At 45.6% G+C, this 21,179-nt stretch overlaps 1 protein-coding gene and 1 non-coding gene across 5 annotated transcripts in view; both read left to right on the top strand.

The window, feature by feature from the left end:
• The window catches only part of Dnah6 (dynein, axonemal, heavy chain 6), a 204,625-nt gene that overhangs the window by 66,174 nt on the left and 117,272 nt on the right, over nucleotides 1-21,179 (top strand). For all 4 annotated transcript variants that reach the window (XR_003956215.1, XR_377473.4, NM_001164669.1 and 1 more), the window contains exons 22-32: nucleotides 619-799; nucleotides 3,289-3,385; nucleotides 4,344-4,563; nucleotides 6,492-6,656; nucleotides 6,847-6,957; nucleotides 11,028-11,153; nucleotides 11,239-11,394; nucleotides 11,883-12,044; nucleotides 13,656-13,793; nucleotides 17,279-17,446; nucleotides 20,241-20,389. Coding sequence is in view for 2 of the 4 variants with exons in the window: in NM_001164669.1 (NP_001158141.1) it covers nucleotides 619-799; nucleotides 3,289-3,385; nucleotides 4,344-4,563; nucleotides 6,492-6,656; nucleotides 6,847-6,957; nucleotides 11,028-11,153; nucleotides 11,239-11,394; nucleotides 11,883-12,044; nucleotides 13,656-13,793; nucleotides 17,279-17,446; nucleotides 20,241-20,389 (1,673 nt within the window). In the remaining 2 variants the exon portion in view is untranslated. The remainder of the gene's footprint in view (nucleotides 1-618; nucleotides 800-3,288; nucleotides 3,386-4,343; nucleotides 4,564-6,491; nucleotides 6,657-6,846; nucleotides 6,958-11,027; nucleotides 11,154-11,238; nucleotides 11,395-11,882; nucleotides 12,045-13,655; nucleotides 13,794-17,278; nucleotides 17,447-20,240; nucleotides 20,390-21,179) is intronic.
• Nucleotides 14,374-14,569, top strand: Gm24533. Its single transcript, XR_003956568.1, has one exon. It is a non-coding gene; the product is annotated as a small nucleolar RNA SNORA73 family (small nucleolar RNA).

Raw genomic sequence — 21,179 nt, 5'->3', positions numbered from 1 at the left:
ACATCATACTGTCACTTTTATCATCATTGGTAAATTATTTTGATAGGCGAAAAAATATCACAAAATTAGAGTTATACATTTGTTAGCAACATAATTATTAGTTAGGTACAATACATCTGGAGTCCCATAGTTGTGTGGGTTAGGAAGTGATCCTGGCTTGTACTGGGTTCCTCTGCTCAGGGAATCCCATAGCTGTGCTATTCCTAAGATATGGCAATCTGGATAACTCCTCACTAAGACTCTCTCCCTGGGTGGTCCTAGGCTGGGCTTGTATGTGTTTAGGAGTCATCATGAACCTGTAGCCCACCTGCCTTTCAAACTTCTGCAGGAGATCATCTTGCCTCCCAACAGAATGCTTCCTCTACACATTTAATCATGAGTCATGGGACCCCTCTGGCTTTCCACACAGCTGACTCGTAATCATCTTCAGTGGAAAGAGAGGGTGGATGGAGTCAGGCTGGACAGAATCTTGGGCTCTTTTAAGAAATTTTGTTTCGAAGAACTTATGGGGCCTCTCCCAAGGAAAAGATGTAGTAATTCCCAAAGCCACAATCTCCAGTCTAACCAGTGATTATCCAGTTGGAAGCTCCAGGTTGACAGTCCCATGTTTTTCTCCAGGAAGAGTGGCTGAACTGTCAGAGAAACTGGCTCTACCTAGAAAGCATCTTTAATGCCCCAGACATTCAGAGGCAGCTGCCTGCAGAAGCCAAGATGTTCCTTCAGGTGGATAAGTCATGGAAGGAAATCATGAGGAAGGTCAACCGGCTGCCTAACGCGCTCCGGGCTGCGACTCAGCCAGGTAGAAACCCCAAGGCAAACAAGTAGAACAGGGAGGCTCCCTGCTTGTCCGACATGTGCATCACCTCTAAAGATCTCACTGGCCAGTTTCGGCTTGTTCACTAGAACGAATTAAAAATATTACCACTTATGCACCTGGCAGTGGTGGACAGACACACCCTTGATCCCAGCACACAGGAGACAGAGGCAGACAGATCTTTGTATGACCAGCCTGATCTACAGAGCAAGTTCCAGGATAGCCAGGACTACACTATTATATATATATAATTTCCACTTGTTGCAATTCAAGTAACAGATCGAAATTGTTTTAAAGATTTTTTCCTAGCATATAGTAATTATACATAATGACGAGTTACACTATGGCACTTTCATGCATGCATGTCATGTATTTTATCATATTCATATTCAGCCCCACTGCCCTCTCTGGTCTTCATCCCACTTCTGCTGATCCCCCTCCAGTCCCCTCCCACTCCCATGTCTTTGTGTGTGTGAACCGACGAGTTCAGTGTTGTTTACAGGATAGCGGCTGTCTTGCTGGTGGCTGCACCACTGGAGATGTCATGTCCTCCCACAGCATCGGGGTTGGAATGTTTTAACAGTGTATACTCACTGAGGTTTACACTCTATACCAAAGCCTTGGACAGCTGGCTTGTCCTATGGCTAATGGCAGCGTGTGACTCTGATGGGCCATAGTCTCAGACACCGTCCCTGCCTCAAAAAGGCAACTTTGTGAGCTATGTTCATTGCCCAGAGATTCTTACAGAATTTATCAGTTGATAAATGGAAATAGTCTTTTGAAATAAAAAAGAATATGATTCCAAAATACATCTGGCCTTAAAGACTTCAAATAAATTAGTATACACCTGTAATAAATCTGATTCCAGCTGATGATAAAGCCATGGAAAATATTAAAGTAGAATAAGGGAGTGTCTATGGGCTAGTATGTGTGTGTGTATGTGTTTGCATGCATAAAAGCATGCATGTAGTGCCCACGTGTGTGTGTGTGTGTGTGTGTGTGTGTGTATGTATGTGTGCATGTGTAAATGTGTGTATGCATATATCTGTGCATGAATGTGCGTGTGTATGTATGTGTGTATGTGTGTATATGTGCATTCATGTCTGTATGCATACATATATTAAAATGGCTTTTGAGCAGAAACTTTCAGGAAAGAGTGAGTAAAAGTTTCTGTGGCTCAGAAGGAGAATTGTTGATGGCAGAGGGAAGAATAAAGAATGATGTGAGGTCCCTAAGATACACACATGCTTAGAAAGTTGCCAGATGGAGTCCCATCTGGGCTGGAGTGGAGTGCTTGGAGATTGAGTCTTGCTTAGGACACAAGGCTAAGACCAGTGTGTGTAAGTAGGTGGCTGGCCACTAGATGGCGCTGTTGACTATATAGGGTCTCAGAAGACACTGATCTGGGATTTGAGTCTTGGGCAGGTAGGAAAGCAGGCAATGTGATCAGTATCAAAGGTACAAAGATGAAGAGTCATGAAGGCCACTGCCTAAGGAGTTCCAGTTTAATAATGAAGAATAATAGCCATCACCACACCTAGCACTTAACCATGACAGAAAACATGCCAATAAGAAGCTGACAAGGAGGGGCTGGAGAAATGGGTTAGTGTTAAAAGCACTAACTGTTCTTCCAGAAGAATGGGGTTCAAATCCTAGCACCCACATGGCAGCTCACAACTGTCTATAACTCCAAGATCTGACACCTTCACACAGACACACATGCAGGCAAAACACCAATGCTCAGAAAATTTAAAGATAAATAAGTAAATTAGTTAACATTTTATAAAAGGAGAGTGGCAAAGAATAGGGATGTTCTAGACGCTGGCTCACGGCCCCCTAAAAGCAGAGGATGCCTGCCAAAATTATTTTAAATTAAAAGCACTGTTCTAGCGAGGTAAATATTAGAAGATTACAATCAACTAAGTGTAATAATTCTTGGGCTGGGAGATGGTTTAGCAGTTAAAGTAATGGCCACACAAGTAAGAAGGCTGGAGTTCAGGCCCCCAGAACCTGCTCAGATACAGGGTGATGGTTGTGGCTCACACGCCATCCATCCCTGGATGCATTATAAAACCTGAAGGCAGAGACAGGGAATACCCAGAGTGAGCTAAGTGAGTCAAGATGGGAACTCTGGGTTTGGCTGAGAGACCCTGCCTCAAAAAAAGGGTAAAGGAACCATCAAGGAAGAGTCTTCATATCAGTGCCAGGCCTTGACTACACAGACACGTGCATAACTGCAGACACACACCCACACACATATACATGTGCTCCTGCAAACATGTATACATACCACATACATGAAAAGAAGAATTTTTTTAAAAAAACTAAGCTTCTCTAACAGTACTCCCATTTTATTATTCACTATTCTACCAAACAAAACAAAGACTTTTAAAATGCTAATATCTTTTGCTTTCATTTGAAATCATATTCTCTATTTTAATACAATTTGGCCAACTTTTTTTTTTTTAATATAGGACTTCTGGAGACTTTTCAAAACAATAACGCATTACTTGACCAAATTCAGAAATGTCTGGAGGCATATTTAGAGTCAAAGAGAGTTATCTTCCCAAGGTAAGTTAAAAGACAACAACAGCAACCTGAGATGTCTTGTTGGGGAGCAGATCGAATGGGGATGCAGATCACACCCTCAGACAGCAGAGACCTGGACAGGAGAGGAGGATACCCATGCTCCCATCCCTGCAGACTTGCTTCAGACCTGTTGGGCAAATACTGAGCTTTGATAACACTCGGAGTGGAGGAGAGCAAAGTTGTCTCTCCTGGAGAGTACAGGGGACCCACAGAACATCACTTCCCACATCCTCAGCTCTGCAGCGTCTCCAGCCTTAACTCTTCTATTCCCTGTGTTTAGTGGGGGGTCCTGGAGTCTGCACCCCTCTCACCATGAGTCCCTGTGAAGCCTGGCAACTCACCTTGCAGTGTTGGCATGATTTGGAAATCTAGAGTTTCAGACAAACCCAGGACTGAAACAATTGCATTTTTAAGGCACACTTGCATCACGTGACCCTGAGTGTGGTCAGGTACAGACAAGCTCATTCTTTACCCATTTTGCTTAAAATGACACAGAAACACATAAAAGATGCCTTATTTCTAAGTATGGCCACGGTACGGTTGGAAATGGTATGTTTGCAGAATCATATTCTGTCACTTTTAAGGGCCCAGCAACTATCTTCAATGGTTAGTGTGCCCATCTGCCCATCAACTCTTCAATGGTTAGTGTGGCTCAAGGCCTAGGAAGACCAGCAGGCAAACCATTGTAACAAGACCCACTGTTATTGATAATTCTTGGAAAAATCCTTTCTGTTGTAGCTACTGGGCCTAGGTGTTTGAGATACATCATTAAAAACCTTTACAAGAACTTCTTTAGGGATACGTGGCCTGCTCCTGATCCCCAAACAAGTGTGATTAGAGGCCCGGGGCGTCCTCCTGGCAGCACCTCGTCTCTTACGGCTACCCAAGGCTGGGCATCGGTCAAGTCAGGCTTCATGTTAAAGTGCCTTTACCTTGGCAGGTTTTACTTCTTGTCAAATGATGAGCTCCTGGAGATTTTGGCCCAGACACGCAATCCGCAAGCCGTGCAGCCTCACCTAAGGAAATGCTTCGACTCCATTTCAAAGCTCGAGTTTGCCCTCATGCCTCCTACAGAAGGGAAAATACCCGGCATGGATACTGAGCCAGAAAAGGTCTTCACCAACGACATCTTGGCAATGCTGTCACCTGAGGGGGAACGGGTAAGGTGCTTTAGATTAATAGTTCCCTGTAGATGAACATGATTACATGTCTGGGACCCGGGGTACAGGTCTCTCATTCTCACCCTGCGCTTGCCAGAGACTCTGCTAGCCCAGCAGTTTTGAGGATAGCTGAGATAAAACTCTCACCCTCAAGGAGCCGGAAATCTAATGGAGAAATTGTCCAGCGACTAGAAGTCACCATGATAATTGCAATGGATGGTCTGTTTGGGGAGTGAACTGGCAAGAAGCAATCAAGGATTAGCCAGCTTTGCAAAGAGGAACAGTGGCTGGCCAAGCGTGCCAGGCCTTTGCCAGGATACCCGGATCAAAATTCATCATCCTCTAATGGCTTCCACAAAATGGAATCACTAGCAGGGTGACAGGGACCTTCAGTTGTATGTAAATGACTTAATGAGCTCTGCGTGAGAGTTTGTTACTTCATCTCCTCTAGAGCTGTGTAGCGCCAGCCTATGGAGAACACCCACTGAGACAATCAAGTATAGGCAGACTGAAGAGCACAGAGGACACACACACGTATACACACATACATACATACATATTTACGTAGACACATAGATGCACACATGCATGCATGTATCATTGCTGGTGCTGAAGGGAAAAAATAAGAGAATTAAGGATAGAACATTGAGAAAACATGAAAATTCAAAGGCAGGTGAGAAAGGTGGTTAGGGGAATCCCAAACAAGCAGATATCCGAGTTATTAGAAATCAAGAAAGAAGCATGAGAAGTGTGGGGGTTAATGTGTCCTGTGTCTGTCCGCTCCTGGCTCTGCACTTTCCCTTAGCAAGCAAGCAGGAGAGCAGGTGTAGGGCTATGAGAAGCCGAGGGACCCCCGCTCCAGGGGTCGGAGAGCGCAGTCTGGGATCCCCAGGGACTGCCAGAGCCCTCTCAGGAATCTCCTGGGACTGTGGACTGTGCAGAGGCCCTAGTCATCTGGTTCTTGGGCACGCAGACGACAGAAGAGCTGAGAACAGAGTGGGGACCTGCGGGGTGGATCTAACCTGGGGCCGAAGGGGAAAACAGAGGAACTCCGGCTGGGTCCCCCAGGAAAGAGAGTCCTTGGCTTGTTTCGGTGGGCAGCTTGGCTTGGTGGAGGCCATGGCTGGGAGCACTGAGAGGCCTTCTGTGGGAGACTAGCTGCGGCTCTTTAAATGAAGGCCCGCTCCATGAAAAGAGACAGTCCATGCTTTTAAAGCATTTATTGTCATGGCAGAGAATGGTGATGAGTGAAACAGTACCCCACTTTCTCAGGGCGGACCTGAGGTTAAATATCTTTTGCAGGGAGGAGTGTCTGGGAATGGGAGCTTAATTGGCTAAGCCCTTCAGACCTTTAGGTCCTCATTAAAATGGAGATCGGTCTTGAGGCTATGTGATCTGTGGTCATGTCCTCCACCTATGGAGGGGTTTGGGGCATTGCCCTTAGGTGACTGACTGATGGCCACAGAATTATGGAGAGCTGCAGCCTCGTGTCAGGGTCCTGGTGTCCAGGAGCATGGCAAAACTCCTACCATCCCTTGCAGGGTCACCTGGGTTTCAAACCTAGCTCAGCCAGAAACCAGACTGCCTTTCACGGTCCCACAGAGAAGTGCCGAGATGTTGACTGCACCTTTCAGCTGTGGAGACATGTGACTAATGAGAGCAGAGCTACAGCAATGCTCAGGGTCCACTTCAGACTACAGCACTGTGATATGGGAAATGATTAAAGAAATCCATGGGCTCTGTGGGGGACCTTTCAAGGAGCTAGCCCTAAGAGCATGCTTCGACTAGAAAGCCCCAAAGGGCTGGGTTATATGCTGTGATGTCAAAGGCCTCCCTGTTTACAAGGCTCCGGATTTAGTTATAGAAATACAACAGGTGGATAGTTTGCAAGTCCCACCTAAGACCTTATCATTCTAATTGCCTCATAGGTTGGCCTGGGGAAAGGCCTCAAGGCAAGAGGCAATGTGGAAGAATGGCTTGGTAAGGTGGAGGAAGCCATGTTTACGTCTCTCCGCCGCCTGTGCAAAGCTGCCATCGCTGATTACCAGGGGAAACCCAGGACAGAGTGGGTGATCGCTGGCCACCCTTCTCAAGTAAGGCTCTTGTTAAATTTCTCTTTGGGAGCCTGGTCTGGTACAGATAGCACATGTATGGGGGGGTGGGGGGCGGTGTTATTGCAGGTGATCCTGAGCATGTATGAGGTGATGTATGAAGCCCATACAGCCCATGTATGAAGGGGTGTGCTACCATCTAGCACATGTATGAGGGGGCGTGTTGTTGCAGGTGATCCTGACCATTTCTCAGATCATGTGGTGCCGGGATTTAACTGAGAGTCTAGAATGTGAAGGTGACAACGTAGACGCCCTGGAAGATTTTGAACAAGTAAATTTTGAGGTAAGTCCTTTCCCAGAGAGGCACTGGACACGTTGCCATGCAAGATGATCCCCATGTGGTTTTAATCGTGATTGATGCAAATTCACTTTATTTCAGAAGTTCTACTGTGCTGATAATGACTTCCAACACTTTGGAGTTCTTACTGAAGCCACTGTGTTCTGTTTTTCTTAGGGATACTTCCTTGATGTTTATTTAATATTTGTGTGAATGAATATAAACTAGTGGGGAAAGCTAAGGGGAAACTTAAGGGTTATTTATAATGATTTTCAAATATTTAGACCTAACTGTGTTTACTAAGATCAATGTGGTAGTTTGAATGAGATGTCCCCCATAGTTTTGGTATTTGAGTGCTGGTCCTCAGTTGGTAGCACTATCAGGGAAGGCTCAGGAGGTGTGGCCTTTTTAGAGGAAGTATGTCATTGGGAGTGGTCATTTGAGGTGTCAGACCTCATGCTCTTCCATGTGTGTGAGTTCTCTATTTCATGCTTGGGGCTGAAGATGAGTCTTCAGCTTCCTGCTTCAGTCACGATACCTCCTCTCTGCCGTCATGGACTCAGACCCTCTGAAACCGTAAGCCCAAAGGAATGCCTCCTTCTGTGAGTCGCCTCGACAATGGTGTTTTAGCACAGCAATAGAAAGGTAACTATTGCAACTAGGATGCCTCTCACAGAAATGTATATTTTCATTAACAATTGTTAAGTGAAGCTAGCATTGTCATGCACGCCTTAAAACAGTGTTGTGGGGCAGAGACAGGTGGATCCCGGGAACTGACTGGTCAGCTAGCCAGCCTGGCATAAAGAGCAAGCTTCAGTTGCAGTGAGACACTGTCTCCAGGCAAAAAAAAAAAAAAGGCAGTGGGGGTGGGGGAAAACACTCTGTGTCCTCTTCTGGCTTCTGCATGCATGTGAGACTTAATATGCAAGCACAGCACACGCACGCACGCACACACACACACACACACACACACACACACACACTCACACACACACACACACACACACTCACACTCACACACACACACACACTCACACACACACACACACACACTCACACACACACACATACACACTCACACACACACACATACACACTCACACACATACACACACACACACACACTCACACACACACACATACACACACACACATACACACACAAATTTTTTAAAACTATTGCAAATGCACAGTATAGTATTTCCAGGCTCAGTGTTGGAACCAGACCTATCGAACCCATTCTTCTTACCATACTCTACAGTTCCCTGTCTGTTGAACAGCAACAACCCCCACCCCACCCCCAGCCCTGGCAACCATTACTCTTTTCTGTATGAGTTTGATGACTGTAGACACCTCACTACTGTGACTGGCTTGTTTTATTTAACTTGATCTCCACCCAATTCATCCATGTTGCCTGTCACCTGCGACAGGATTTTCTTCTGTTTCTGGCTGAATGCTACTCCATTGTGGGTACAGGACACATCTTCTTTCTCCACTAATCCAGTGATGGGTTTCTTTGTGCTAACTGTGGTAAATCATGCTCCTTAAGGCTGATTTTAATTCTTTGGTGCATGTGTTCAGAAATGGGGTTACTCAGTCATACACTAATTCTTTTTGTTTTTTAGAAACCTCCATTTTTTGGAGAACCCTCCATACCATCATGTCTTATCCACATGTCCCAACATCATCTTCCTGCCAGCAGAGTACAGGAATCCTAGCTCCACGTTTTTGCCAGTGCTTGTTATCTTTTTATCTTTGATAACAAGTTTGAGATGACATCACATTGTGTTCTTTTTAAACTTTTGTTCTTTGACAATTGCAAACATGTACTTAGTGCAATCAATTTATTCTCGCCCCTGCTCTCTCTTGTGTGTCTCCCACCCCTATAATCCCCATCACACTCTTTAGAAACCCCTTTTGCACATCCATGTCTTTCTGTGTTGTTGTATGACCCACTGATTTTGACCAGGGTCACCTGTGTAGCCACTGGTTTGGAACTATCCATTGGAAGCTGGTGGGCTCACTACTGGTCACATAGTAAAGGCAACGACTGACCTTTCTCTCACGTCCCATGAGTAACTACCAATAGTTCAGCAAGGAGGGGTATGCCCATTGACAGACCTAGCCTAGTGTAACCCCAGCTCAGACAACTGTGGCTGCTATGACATCATGTGATGGCTGTACTGTGCCATGAAGATGACATTCCACAGCCCTTCTCCGTCTTCTGGCTCTTACAGGCTTCTGCTCTCTCTTCTGTTCTGTCCCTTGTGCCTCAGAGAGGGCACTGTCAGTGTCCCATTTAAGACTGAGCGTTCAATCCTCACTGTCTGTGATTGTTGGTTGGTTGGTTGGTTGGTTGGTTGGTTGTCGACATACACTAAAAGCTGGAGTCATCTCAGAAGAGGGAGCATCAAATGAGAATTGCCTCTGTAAGATTGCCCTGTGAGCATGACTGTGGGGAAATTTCCTAGACTAATGATTGATGGGGGAGGGATCAGCCCATTGTAGGTGGTACAGTCCCTGAGCAAGTGATCCTGGGGTGTACAAGAAAGCAAACTGAGCAAGCAACGGAGAGCAAGCCAGGAAGCAGCACTCTCTGTGGCCTTTGAGTTTCTACCTTGATCTCCTGTCCTAGCTTCCCTGGATAACAGACTAACTTGTAAGTGGAAATGAACCCTTTGCCCCAAAGCTGGTTTTTGTCACTGTGGCTATCTAGGCAATAAAAAGCGAGCCAGGACACCGTTAGCATCTTGCGCAGCTGTTGTCCATCACTGTTCACCAAAAAGAGAAACTTCTCAGATAGAGATGAGGATAGCATGTGCTTAAATTTTTCATAATTTTATTTTTCTTGTATTAAGGTTTTGATGGTTCCATGCCTGATAACTAGAGCTATTCAGTATCATATATATATATATTTATAGATATAAATACAGATATAGATATATAGATATTGGACATTGGTATATCTTCTTTAGGAAAATGGCATTAAAGTCCTTTTCCCATTATTGTTATTTTACGGTGCATATAAAAATCAATTCAAAGAAGATTCAGGAAGGATTTAAACACATGACCTAAAGCTGTAAAGTTCCACGGCATTTTCCTTCTCATTGATTTCCTGCCCATGATGGCAAACGCAAAACCAGTCGATGGGTCTATGCCAAATTAAAATCCTTTTCCAGCAAAGGAAACAATTAAAAGAGCGGAAACACGATCGAGACAACAAAGAAATACTATCTGCCTGCCGTATGTCCAACAAGGACCTAGGCCCGGTCTTCAGCTCCAAATTTAATTACACTTGAGTTGCCGCTGCATTTCTAAAGATTCACCCTTGAAATAGAACAGGGAAAGGGAGCAGCTGCCAGAGAGAAGCAGAAACACCTCAGGGAGACAGGGAGGCTGTCAGTGTGGGTCTTCCTCCAGAGGAGAGAAGTGTGGCCCCAGAGAAAGTCCCATGGTCATCTGCAGATGTGGCCCCATCCGCGAATAACAATGAGAATCCAGCCCCGAGGTGTAAGACCCCCACAGGCACCATTCTACTTTGATAAAGATATGCTAATTTAGGGTGAATCGGGAGCTGAAATGTTTGTATTTATTTAGTCATTGGCCTGGCTAAAATGCTCTGCAAATTTTTTATTAGCAATAGTAGAAAATGACACACACACACCCACACACACACCCAGTGAATCAAAAGTACCACCAGTCTGGCCTGGAACTCTGTTTGGACCAGGATAGCCCCAAACTTCCAGAAATGCCTTTGCCTTTGAGTGTTGGGATTAAAGGCATGTGCCACCATGTCTGATAAATTTCTAGGTAGAGCAGTCTATCCCCAACGACTTCACCATGTACCAGAGGCTTTTCTGAAGCAAATGTCCACTCAGGTATACTTTTGCTATTTCACAGCTGTGTGACAACCATTCAGTCATTGACCCTCTCTGATCATCAGCTGGCTTCAATGCAAAAACGGTGTCTAAATCTTAAATACGAAAAAGATAACCTATGCTTCATAGCAGTCTTAAGGAATTAAAACACTGCAAGTTGAGGTTGAAAATTCACTGCCAAAATTCTTTCCTTCGTAGAGATTAAATGCCCTGGCCGCAATAGTTCGAGGCAATCTTCCTAAATTACACAGAAACATCATCACTGCATTGATTACCATTGATGTGCACGCAAGAGATATAGTTTCTGAGCTGGTTCAAGCCAAGGTAAATGCTTCATTGAAGGAAAATGGCACAGCAAGACGCAAACCCCATATGTCTCACCCACCCATCATTTCTGTCACCGATGCAGGTCGACTCAGCCGACTCCTTCGACTGGCAGCGGCAACTGCGCTATTACTGGGACATGGACCTGGATAACTGCGTGGCTAGAATGGCGTTGTCCCAGTACACCTATGCCTATGAGTACTTGGGAGCGTGCCCGAGGCTGGTCATCACTCCTCTCACAGTACGTTACTGAGCACTGAGGTTTACTCACACTGGCCCAGGGCCATCATGAAAGTCTTCTCCGCCACCACATCTTTACATAGCAAAGACTTTCGTTGTTTGATTTGTGCGCCTGAGTCTGCGAGTATATTTCCACTAGAAATTTTCATGGCCAGGGAGATGTGTGGAAAGTGCTTGCCATGCAGGCATGAAGAGTTGGCTTCAGATCCGCAGAACCCATATAAGAAGCTGGGCCTGGAGGCCTGGGCTGCAATCACAATGATAAGGAAGCAGAAACAGGAAGATCCCTGTAGATCACAGGCCAGCCACTCTAACAAATCAATGAGAGACCCTGGCTTAAAAAGTAAGAGAAAGTGATTGAGAAAGGCACCTAATGTTGACCACTGACACACGCACACATACACTTCTAGCCAATAAATGAACCAGGCCTATGAACTTGTATTTAAAGCCAATTCTCTTCGATAAAAACCAATTGACTGTTTTCTTCAGGATCGCTGCTACCTTTGCCTCATGGGGGCTTTGCAGCTTGACCTCGGAGGCGCACCAGCTGGCCCGGCTGGCACAGGGAAAACAGAGACCACCAAAGACCTAGCAAAAGCCCTCGCCATCCAGTGTGTGGTCTTCAACTGCTCTGACGGTTTGGACTACAAGGTGCAGTTGTAGTTTTTAGTCTGAATAGTAGCCTTAAATGCTTTCATTTGCAACGTGACTTTAAATGAGGAGAAACTGAGGTGAGGTTGAACGGAGGAGAGAGTGGTATTAAAGAAGGATGAACAAACAGAGCAGGTCAGCATGCTGTGGGCCAGCTCATGTGGGTAAAAACCAACTCAGGAGAGACTTGTCAAAGAGTGCACCTGCTAGGCAGTTAAGAGTATTTGTAAAAAAAAAAAAACCCCAAAACCAAACCAAACCAAACCAAACCAAACCAAACCAAACCAAACCAAAACAGAATATTTGCTGCCCCTTCGGAAATCCTGAGTCGCTTTCCCAGCAGCCACATCAATTGGCTCACAACCATGCATAACTTGAGCTCCAGGGTGTCTGACGCCCTCTTCTGGCCTCCACAGACACTGCATGCCTATGCACACATACATAGAAGCACACACACAAATAATAAACTAATCTCTTAAAATCCATGCATAAGTAAGTGCAATAAAAGGCGAGATGGGCTAGCGTGCATTCAGGGAGGACTCAGGAACAAAATGTAGCTTTACAGGAGAAGATGGGCGGTTGAGAAACTTCTGGCGATTTTTTTTTTCCTCAAAACTTTCTCCCTGCAATATTTTACCGCATGGGAGCAGGTGTGAGTGTAAACACACAAATAAAGACACACAGAGAGAGAGAAGGGGAAGGGAAGGAGAGAGACCTGTACCTATGCTTGCTGGAATAGGAGGAAGAGTAGTAACTAACTGTACAGTTCCTTGATCTTGAGACAGAAAGTGCATCTGCTCCATTCTTAGAAACATGCGTACTGTAAGGGAACATCAACCAAAACTTCCAGTCTTCAAAGACATTATACTCTTTACATGACACAAGTGCACAGTCTTTCTCGCTCACCATTAGGATTCTGCTATAGACTAAATCAACAGGGGCTGGAAGGTGGCTCAGCCCCGCAGTTAGGAGCACTGGAAGCTCTTGCAAGCTTCAGATTCAGTTCCCAGCACGCACATGGTGGCTCACAACTGTAACTTCAGTTCCAGGGGACGCAGCTCCCTCTTCTGGCTTCAGTGGACACTGCATCCCTGTGGTGTACATATATAATGCAGACCAAATATAACATAACATAAAAATAAATCTCTTATAAAAAGAAAAAGAGTGTATGGAGACCCTCTTCTCAGTGTTCTTGGACATGCCTGCCACAGTGGTTCAGAGGCATCAGAAGTTTCCACTAGTGAAATTTTCTAAGGTCTTTTCATTCAAGTTTGTCTCTTCCATGTGTAACTATTTTTTTTTTTTTGAGAACCTGTAAATATTTTCCAGAGCTCAGTGGATGTTATTAATGAAGATTCCTTGCGAACACATGCTCTAGGTTATTTTATTTAAGAAAAAAAATCAGATTTAAACCACTTAGCAGAAAGCAAAGGGATATGACCTCTTGTAGAAATGTGCTCGGTACTGGTGAACAATGTTCACTGTAGCTAGAAGACCATTGGCGGCACCATTCCAGAAACCACCCTTCCATAGTGTCTTAGCCCCAGATTGTAAACATTGGAGGAGACCAGCAAGGCAGCCTGAAGCTGATCAGCTTTGCTTGCGTTTCAGATGATGGGGCGCTTCTTCAGTGGCTTGGCACAGTCAGGGGCCTGGTGCTGCTTTGACGAATTCAACCGGATTGACATAGAAGTCCTGTCGGTCATTGCCCAGCAACTCATCACCATTAGGAATGCCAAAGCCGCAAAGGTGAGAGGTCGTGCTGGCTGGCTGTTAACGTAGCTTTCTCAGATTGGTCACACACTCGCACACACACACTCACACACACACTTTCTTCCTCATTTTTCATCTCTTGATTTTGACATTTACATACCTGCTGTTTCTTTAATGCCCTCTTTTCTGGGCCACACCACTCTCTTTGTGGCTCCCAGGGTCTACAGAGTGTTGGTGGGAAAATGAGGAGAGAACCTGGGAAGCCCAAGGAGCCATAGGTCTTCAGGCCAGCTCTTCAGAGCTCACTACTGAAAAATCTGAGGGTCAAATGAAGGTTCTGAGTGACCCTGCTACTTAACACACCCCCATTCCTGAAGAAGGGGGTTTGTATTTGGCAGGTGATAGCTATGGACGATAGACAGACTAGGTTTGGTCACCATCGAGCAGCACAATTTGGCCTTCACAAACCAGAACCTTCCTCATCCCCTCAAGGAAACTAACTGCCACAAGTCCCCTAATTCCTCCCTCAGTCCCTTCCAGAAGACACCGCACTTCCTAAGGCTCCATCCATAGGGTTGATGTTGTGAAGCTGGGGTCCCTGGTAAAGTTATTAAGTCCAACATGGAAACCCCAGCAGGCCACTCTCCCAGGCTCTATCCTAGTGGTATAAGGGAGCAAAGACTCTGTCCCTTTACTGTCCCTTTCCACAAAGCTGGAGATGAAGCTGGGCCTCAAGTCTGCTCCTGCACGTTCCTATGACTTCTGAGTTTTGTGCATGATGACCGAGGAGACAAACCATGCAGGAAACAATTCAAAATATTTTAATTAAAAAAAAAAAAAACAGAAAAAAAGTCAAGGGTTTTTTGTTTTGTTTGTTTGTTTGTTTGTTTGTTTTATGACCTCTGTAAAGTACGGAATTATAGAAAAGAAAGAAAGTTGAGGCTGGACTTCTAGTGAGTGGCCAAGGGAGCCAATCTCTGTGGTGAGTTTGTATTTACATCAACCCTTTGTGGAGGAGATGGATGCAGGTGAAGATGATTCAAAGAAGTAGAGAATTATTTCTACAGGCATCACAGAAACACGCCTGAATCCAAGCCACTCCTATCATCTGCATCCAGTCCTGCTTCCCACCTACTCTGTGAAGATGTGGATTAAATGCAAAGATTTCCAGATAGATTTTGCAAATCATTACCATCTTGATGAGTAACCCACCGAGAGCAAATCTGGAGATCAAAAGGGGCAGGAACCAGAGAGAATAGAGGCTGCTGGAAGCATTCCCAGCTGGAGTGTAACTCTGTAGTTCTAGTTGGCTACACCATCTAAAACCAATGAGGAAACTAAAACATATGTTTAGAGTCTTGGACAGTACAAGTATCCATTCTACAGCAGCCAGAACACCCACCATTTTCTTCCCAGGCAACGACACAGGGCTCAGCTCCACCTGAATCTTCCTCTTTAGTCTCATGTGGTCTTGGGGTTCATTGTGGGTCCCAGGTTCTGCCTCTCTTCACTGGCAGTGTCTGGGCACCACCTGTTCACCAGCTCAGAGAGGAGATCAGAAATGGGGGTCTGCAGTTCATGTTTCCCCACCAGGCAGGAGGGGGAAAGTGGAGACCTAATCAGCCAAGATCTGGTCCAATGGGGGCAAGTGCCAGAGGGGCAGAAGAAGAGAAAGGCCTTCTTTGGGAGTCTTAGTGTCCTGGCTCCTTTAAGCAAAGGCCTTCCCAGTGGTGATCTTTAATGAAGCATCCTCTGAGAGGATTCTCATTTGTTTATATTGCTGTATTGAGAGTGAATGTGGATGCATATGCTTTATTTGGGGTGAATCAAGGATTGTATACTTTTAGGGGGAAGGGCATGAGAATGTCCAGGAAAGGAAGGTCATTGGCTGAAGGATTCATCTAGATACCTAATTAGTATGGAGAAGAACAACAGGTGCTATGCTCAGTGACTGAGTGCCTCTCAGTTGGTGGTCGTGGTTAAGCATTCCAGAGCAGGCTGGGAGAGGCAGCTCCACTCTTCCTGGCTCAAATCTCTGAGATTCCCTGGGTTTGAGCATGCCAGGAGCCCTACAGTCCCAGGCCTAGCACAGCACTTTCATCCAGTGGCCCAACTCAGAGCATGGCTTCATCTCTGCCTTGTCTCTATAGGATCAGCCCAGAATCTAAAGTATCACTGGATGGTGTGAATTGCATCTGCTGGGAGCCCGTCATTCTCAGATTCTGGCTCTTGTCTCTCCCATGATGATTCTCACACATATCCCAGTCTGTAGTTTGCCCAAACTGTCCATGGTCACCTCAACTCCATCACTCTCAAGTCCTTTTTGCCCCACAAACAATGAGACAAAGGGGCAATTCTTTAGCTTAGAGTGCAAGAACCCTGGTTTTCAGAGCCCAGTGGACTCATAATTTTCTCCGTGTCATGAAAAATGCCTGACTAGGAGCAACTTTAGAGAAGAGGGTTTTATTGTGGCTCACAGTTAAGGATGCAGTCCATCATGATGGAGAAGGGATGGAAGTAAAGGCTTAGAAGCTAAGACCTGGTAATCAAGGTACAGTGCTGGGAGCCTGAGGTAACTGGACAGTCAGGAAATAGAAAGCAGACAGGAAGTAGGCCAGACTACAGAACCTCAAGGCCTACCTCTAGTGATTCACTTCTTCCAATGAGGAGCTGCCCCCTCCAAGTTCAACAGCTTTCTGAAACAGCACCACCAGTTAGGAAATGACTGTTTCAACAAAAAGCATAAGAGGGAAATTTTCCATTCACACCACAGCGCCAGGCCTAGCTATGCTATCGTCTGAACTTTGTTGTTACCCTTTAGCAAAGTGGGTTTCTGCCTGTTCCCTGAATGTGCCCTGTTCTTGATTATGTTTGCTCCTCTTGCCTGAAAAACTGTCCAATTATCAATTCAAAACGCCCCTCCTCATGCTTCAGGTCTCCAGGAGCCTAGCTGATACCTGCATGAGTTTTGCATGTGCGCGTGGGCGCACACATGCACGTGCGCGCACACACACACACACACACACACACACACACAATCATTTCATCTGCCACATGAGATGGTCAGAGCGTCCAGGTCTGGCTGCACAGAACAGGCCTCAAGCATGAGCATCCTTCATCTCTATATCCCCCTGGGTGACCCAGGGCTTCAACCTGCAACCGGTGTTCAATAATCATCTACTGTTAAATAAAATCGAGGGAATCATGCTGTGGCAGAGAGGCCACCCCCACCCCTCCCACCACCCCCCCTGCACTCAAGATTATAAATAGGCTGAAATTTCTCTGGGGAGTCCCAGAAAGTAGGACTTGAGAAGGAAGTCTGAAGAGTCCAGCAGATGGTGAGACCAGAGGCTTGCAGAACTGGGTCAGGAAGGAGCACAGAACCTGGGCAAGGCAAGGCTGGGGGCAAAGAGCGGTGAACACTGAACCCAGAGGAGACAGGACACAGGCAGATCAAGAGAAAACTTCCTCAGTCCCACAGCAGAGGTGTTCATTTACCCTCTCCCCACCTCCCCCAACAGCTCTCCAGATTCATGTTTGAGGGACGGGAAATCAAGCTCGTTATGACCTGCGCGGCTTTCATCACCATGAATCCTGGCTACGCAGGCAGAACGGAACTGCCGGACAACCTGAAGGCCCTGTTCAGACCGATGGCTATGATGGTTCCCAATTATGCGCTGATTGCAGAGGTGAGTGAGCTTCAGACTCTAACAAAGCAAGGTTTTATGCAGCTTGTTTTATTTGCCTTCTCATTCTCTCAAGACAGAAACTCCTTTTACTTCCTAGTTTCATTTTTGTTACCGTGATGAAATGCCTCAACCCAAAGCAACTCAGGAGAGAAAGGATTTATTTTGGCTACTAATTTCAGAATGCAGTCCGTCCAACCTGACAAGGGGGCAGGAACTTAAACCCGTGAGCCACATCCACCGGCAAGAGCAGAGAGAAATGAGTGTATGCTTGCTTACTTATAGTCAGCGCACATACACACTCGGTCCAGGAACCAAATGCAGGGAGTGGCGCTGCCCACAGTGGACAGGTCTTGCCCCTCAGCAATCAACACAATTCCCCATGGACACAACCACAGGCCAACCTGATGCAGACAATTCCTCACTGAGATTCTCTTCCCAGGCGATCCTAAGAGTGTAACAAGTGGACAGTTGTCACCATCTTACTTTCTAAGCATCCAAGCAATCATTACTCACCCCGAGTAAACAGAGACTGCTTCATTCTGCATGCATATTTAGCTTTCAGTCTTACTGCCAATATCCAGAATGCCTCAGCTACTTTATAGAATATAACTGATTCCTAGAAATGGAATGAACCAATGGACCCCAGTAATTAACCCATCTACTGGGGTTTAATCAGTTCATCTCTAGGAGTTAAAATGTCTAGATTGGTTCTAAAAAGGCAGCATTATCCTCATTTCTCTTTGGATATAAATTTAATTAGAGTCAAGAAGTATTGAAGCCCAGTCTGGTGCCTCATGCCTGTAATCCCAATACTCAGAAGGCTGAGACAGAAGGATTACTGTGAGTTCAAAATCACAACAGAGTGAGACATCATCTCAAAAAAAGGAATAAAATAGGAAGAAGTAGTGTTGAGTCAAAGCTGTATTCATCATTTGAATATTAATAATAGTTTGTAGCTGTTTGAAGAAAAAACAGTAGTCGTTAATAAATTAATTATGATTGTTTATCATTTCTATATCTATCAAGGAATCTTTTTGTTTCAATGTTCTTGGTCTTTCATTCTAGCTAAGAATCTACGTGTACAAACTTTACATGTGTTTCTCAAAGCACTTTCAGTTAAGGTACACTTTATATACAATAAAGCACACATAGTTCATAAGACAGGAGCAAATGTTTGCACAGACATTCATCTGTCTGGCGCCAAGACCAAAACACTGGGCTCCTTTGCAGACCTCCAAAAGCTCCCTTGAGCTCTGTGCTGTGTTTATACTGATAGGCATGTCCCCTTTTAGAATGGAATTTCTCGGAAAGAACCCATTACTCCTGCGGCTAATAGATTCCTTTGAATTATTAAAGAATCTTTTGCCTGAAGTAAAAGGAATTGATTAAGGCTAAACCAGACCAACTCTAGAGGAATTTCGACTTGAATTAGCATAATGCTTGATTAGTTCATTCGGAAGGGTCTGTTTCTCCTGTGGATGTAGTAGTGCAGAGGACATCTCCCTAACACAAGCCCCGTCCTTTTCCCTGTGGCCGAGGAATCAGGAGAAATTGATCTTACACACCATGTAGGCTGTGTCTTCCCTCCGCTGCTTACATTTGTCTTATTCTGAACAAAAGTCCTGTCTGAGCTTATCTTCCTTCCTACCTCTTAAAGCTTATGGGGTGTGTGACCTTGTTGTGCGTCACATCTCCAAGTCATTAGGCAAGATTAGCTGTCAATAATTTTCTATTCTAAACTTGGAGCTTGGGGTACGTAGCTTAGCAGACTCTAGCAGGGCTCTTGTGTCTGGACTGAAACTGGCTGGAGGCACCTTTGAAAATGAACCGGCAGCATAGAATGTTTCTCACACAGTCACCTACAGTGTGCAGAGCACTGTGAAATCAGCAGTGGAAGGGCCCCAGAGAAAGCAGAAAGCACTGAGTGGGTTATACACACAGTGCAAACCCTGCTTCTGAGCTCACCTGTTATGGGTATGATGAATATGATACCTGGGCATGATGGACAGAAGGAAAACTCCACTCCTGCCTCTGCTGTGGAAGACACTAAGATTCAGGTCACAAAATGGCTCAGCAGCTAAAGGCACTTGCCACCCTGAAAACCTGAATTCCATCCCTGCGATTTCCACAGGCATGAAATGATGCATACCCACGCCCCACCCCCACTAAATAAATAAATAAATAAATAAACAAACAAACAAACAAATGTATGTATGTAGCTCTCTGGGATGGAGAGGATCTGAAAAACCTTTGTTTAGGTGGCCTTGGCTAAAGGGGCCAAAGCAGTGATTCCACCCCAGCAGAATAGTTCTCCTCAGCCTAGAGAAGCCTGATTCTTGCTTTTGTGTTCAGAGTTTACACCACCATTCAACCTCAAGTTGTTCCTCAAGCCAAAGTGTCACCAAGTCTCCATCACCATCTGTAGAGACAGAAGAATCACACTCAAGCATCCCTGGACAGCGTTTGTCACTTCCTGGGACACAGAGCACTCTTTTCATCATATCCCTTACTTTTTCTCATTATCATTACAACACATCTGATAAAAAAAAAAAAAAAAAAACAACTCAAGTCAGACAGGTTTGCTTTGGCTCACAGTTTAGGGATACAGCAGAGGTAACAGGGGTGCAGGAGTGTTCGGTAGCTGGTCACATCACTACAACACTCTTGAATCTTTCTGTCTCCTCACTAAGCAATGGAAAGGTGTGCTGCCAGGGAGATGAAAGGTACGTCTATAGCCAGCTGATATTCTGCAGACAACACAATGGAAAGCACTGCATCTTGCTGTCTCTCCTAGGTGATTCTGTATTCTGAAGGATTTGAGTCGAGTAAAATACTCGCAAGGAAGATGACACAGATGTACAAGCTCTGCAGCGAGCAGCTATCGCAGCAGGACCACTATGACTTTGGCATGAGGGCCGTCAAGTCTGTACTGGTCATGGCTGGGTAAGAAACCCAAGGGGAGATTGCTCAGTCAGGAAAGTGCGTGGCCATTCGGATATGAGTTCCATCCTGAGAGGCCATGTAAGAAAGCCAAGCATGGCTGTGCATGCTTGCAAGCAGTCGCAGTGCTGAGGAGGCAGAGACAGGCAAATCCCTGGGCCCACTGACCAGACAGTACTCCTGAACTGGGAAGCTTCAGGCCAGTGAGACACCTTGCCTTACAAACCAACGTGGACGGCTCCTGAGGCATGACATCCAAGGTTGTCCTCTGGTCCCATGTAATGTGATTACCCAGAAACAGACACACAGACACACAGACTCAGAGACAGACAGAGAGACAGGCAGAGAGGGGTGAGAGAGAGAGAGAGGAGTGAAACTCTAACCATGTAATCAAGCCTAAGTAGGTGACTCCCACGGGCTTTGAAAGCCATGTCTGATGAAAGTTAAGAGACTAATAAGCACGGGGCTGCTGTTTTGTCACTTGTGTGACCCAACTTGTGTCACTGTGAGCCCAACTGAGCTCTACCTAACTAACTTGCATTTCTCCAGAGCTCCTCAAGTACATTGGGTTTCAGAGAACAAGAGCCATTACCACAGCTGGAGAAACAACTCAGCAGTTAAGGACATTTGCTGCTCCGGAGGGTCCCAACAGCTGTGTGGGAAGGCTTACCATCATCTATAATTCCGTTCTAGGGGATCTTACTCCCTCTTCTGACCTCCATGGGCACAGCACTCACTCACTCACTCACTCACTCACTCACAGAAAACCCCATATATTCCATATGCAGTCAAA

The sequence above is a fragment of the Mus musculus genome, chromosome 6 (genome assembly GCF_000001635.26).
Source record: "Mus musculus strain C57BL/6J chromosome 6, GRCm38.p6 C57BL/6J".
Classification (NCBI taxonomy): domain Eukaryota; kingdom Metazoa; phylum Chordata; class Mammalia; order Rodentia; family Muridae; genus Mus; species Mus musculus.
The sequence above is the reverse complement of the archived record's forward strand: the minus strand, read 5'-3'. Positions and strand labels throughout refer to the sequence as shown.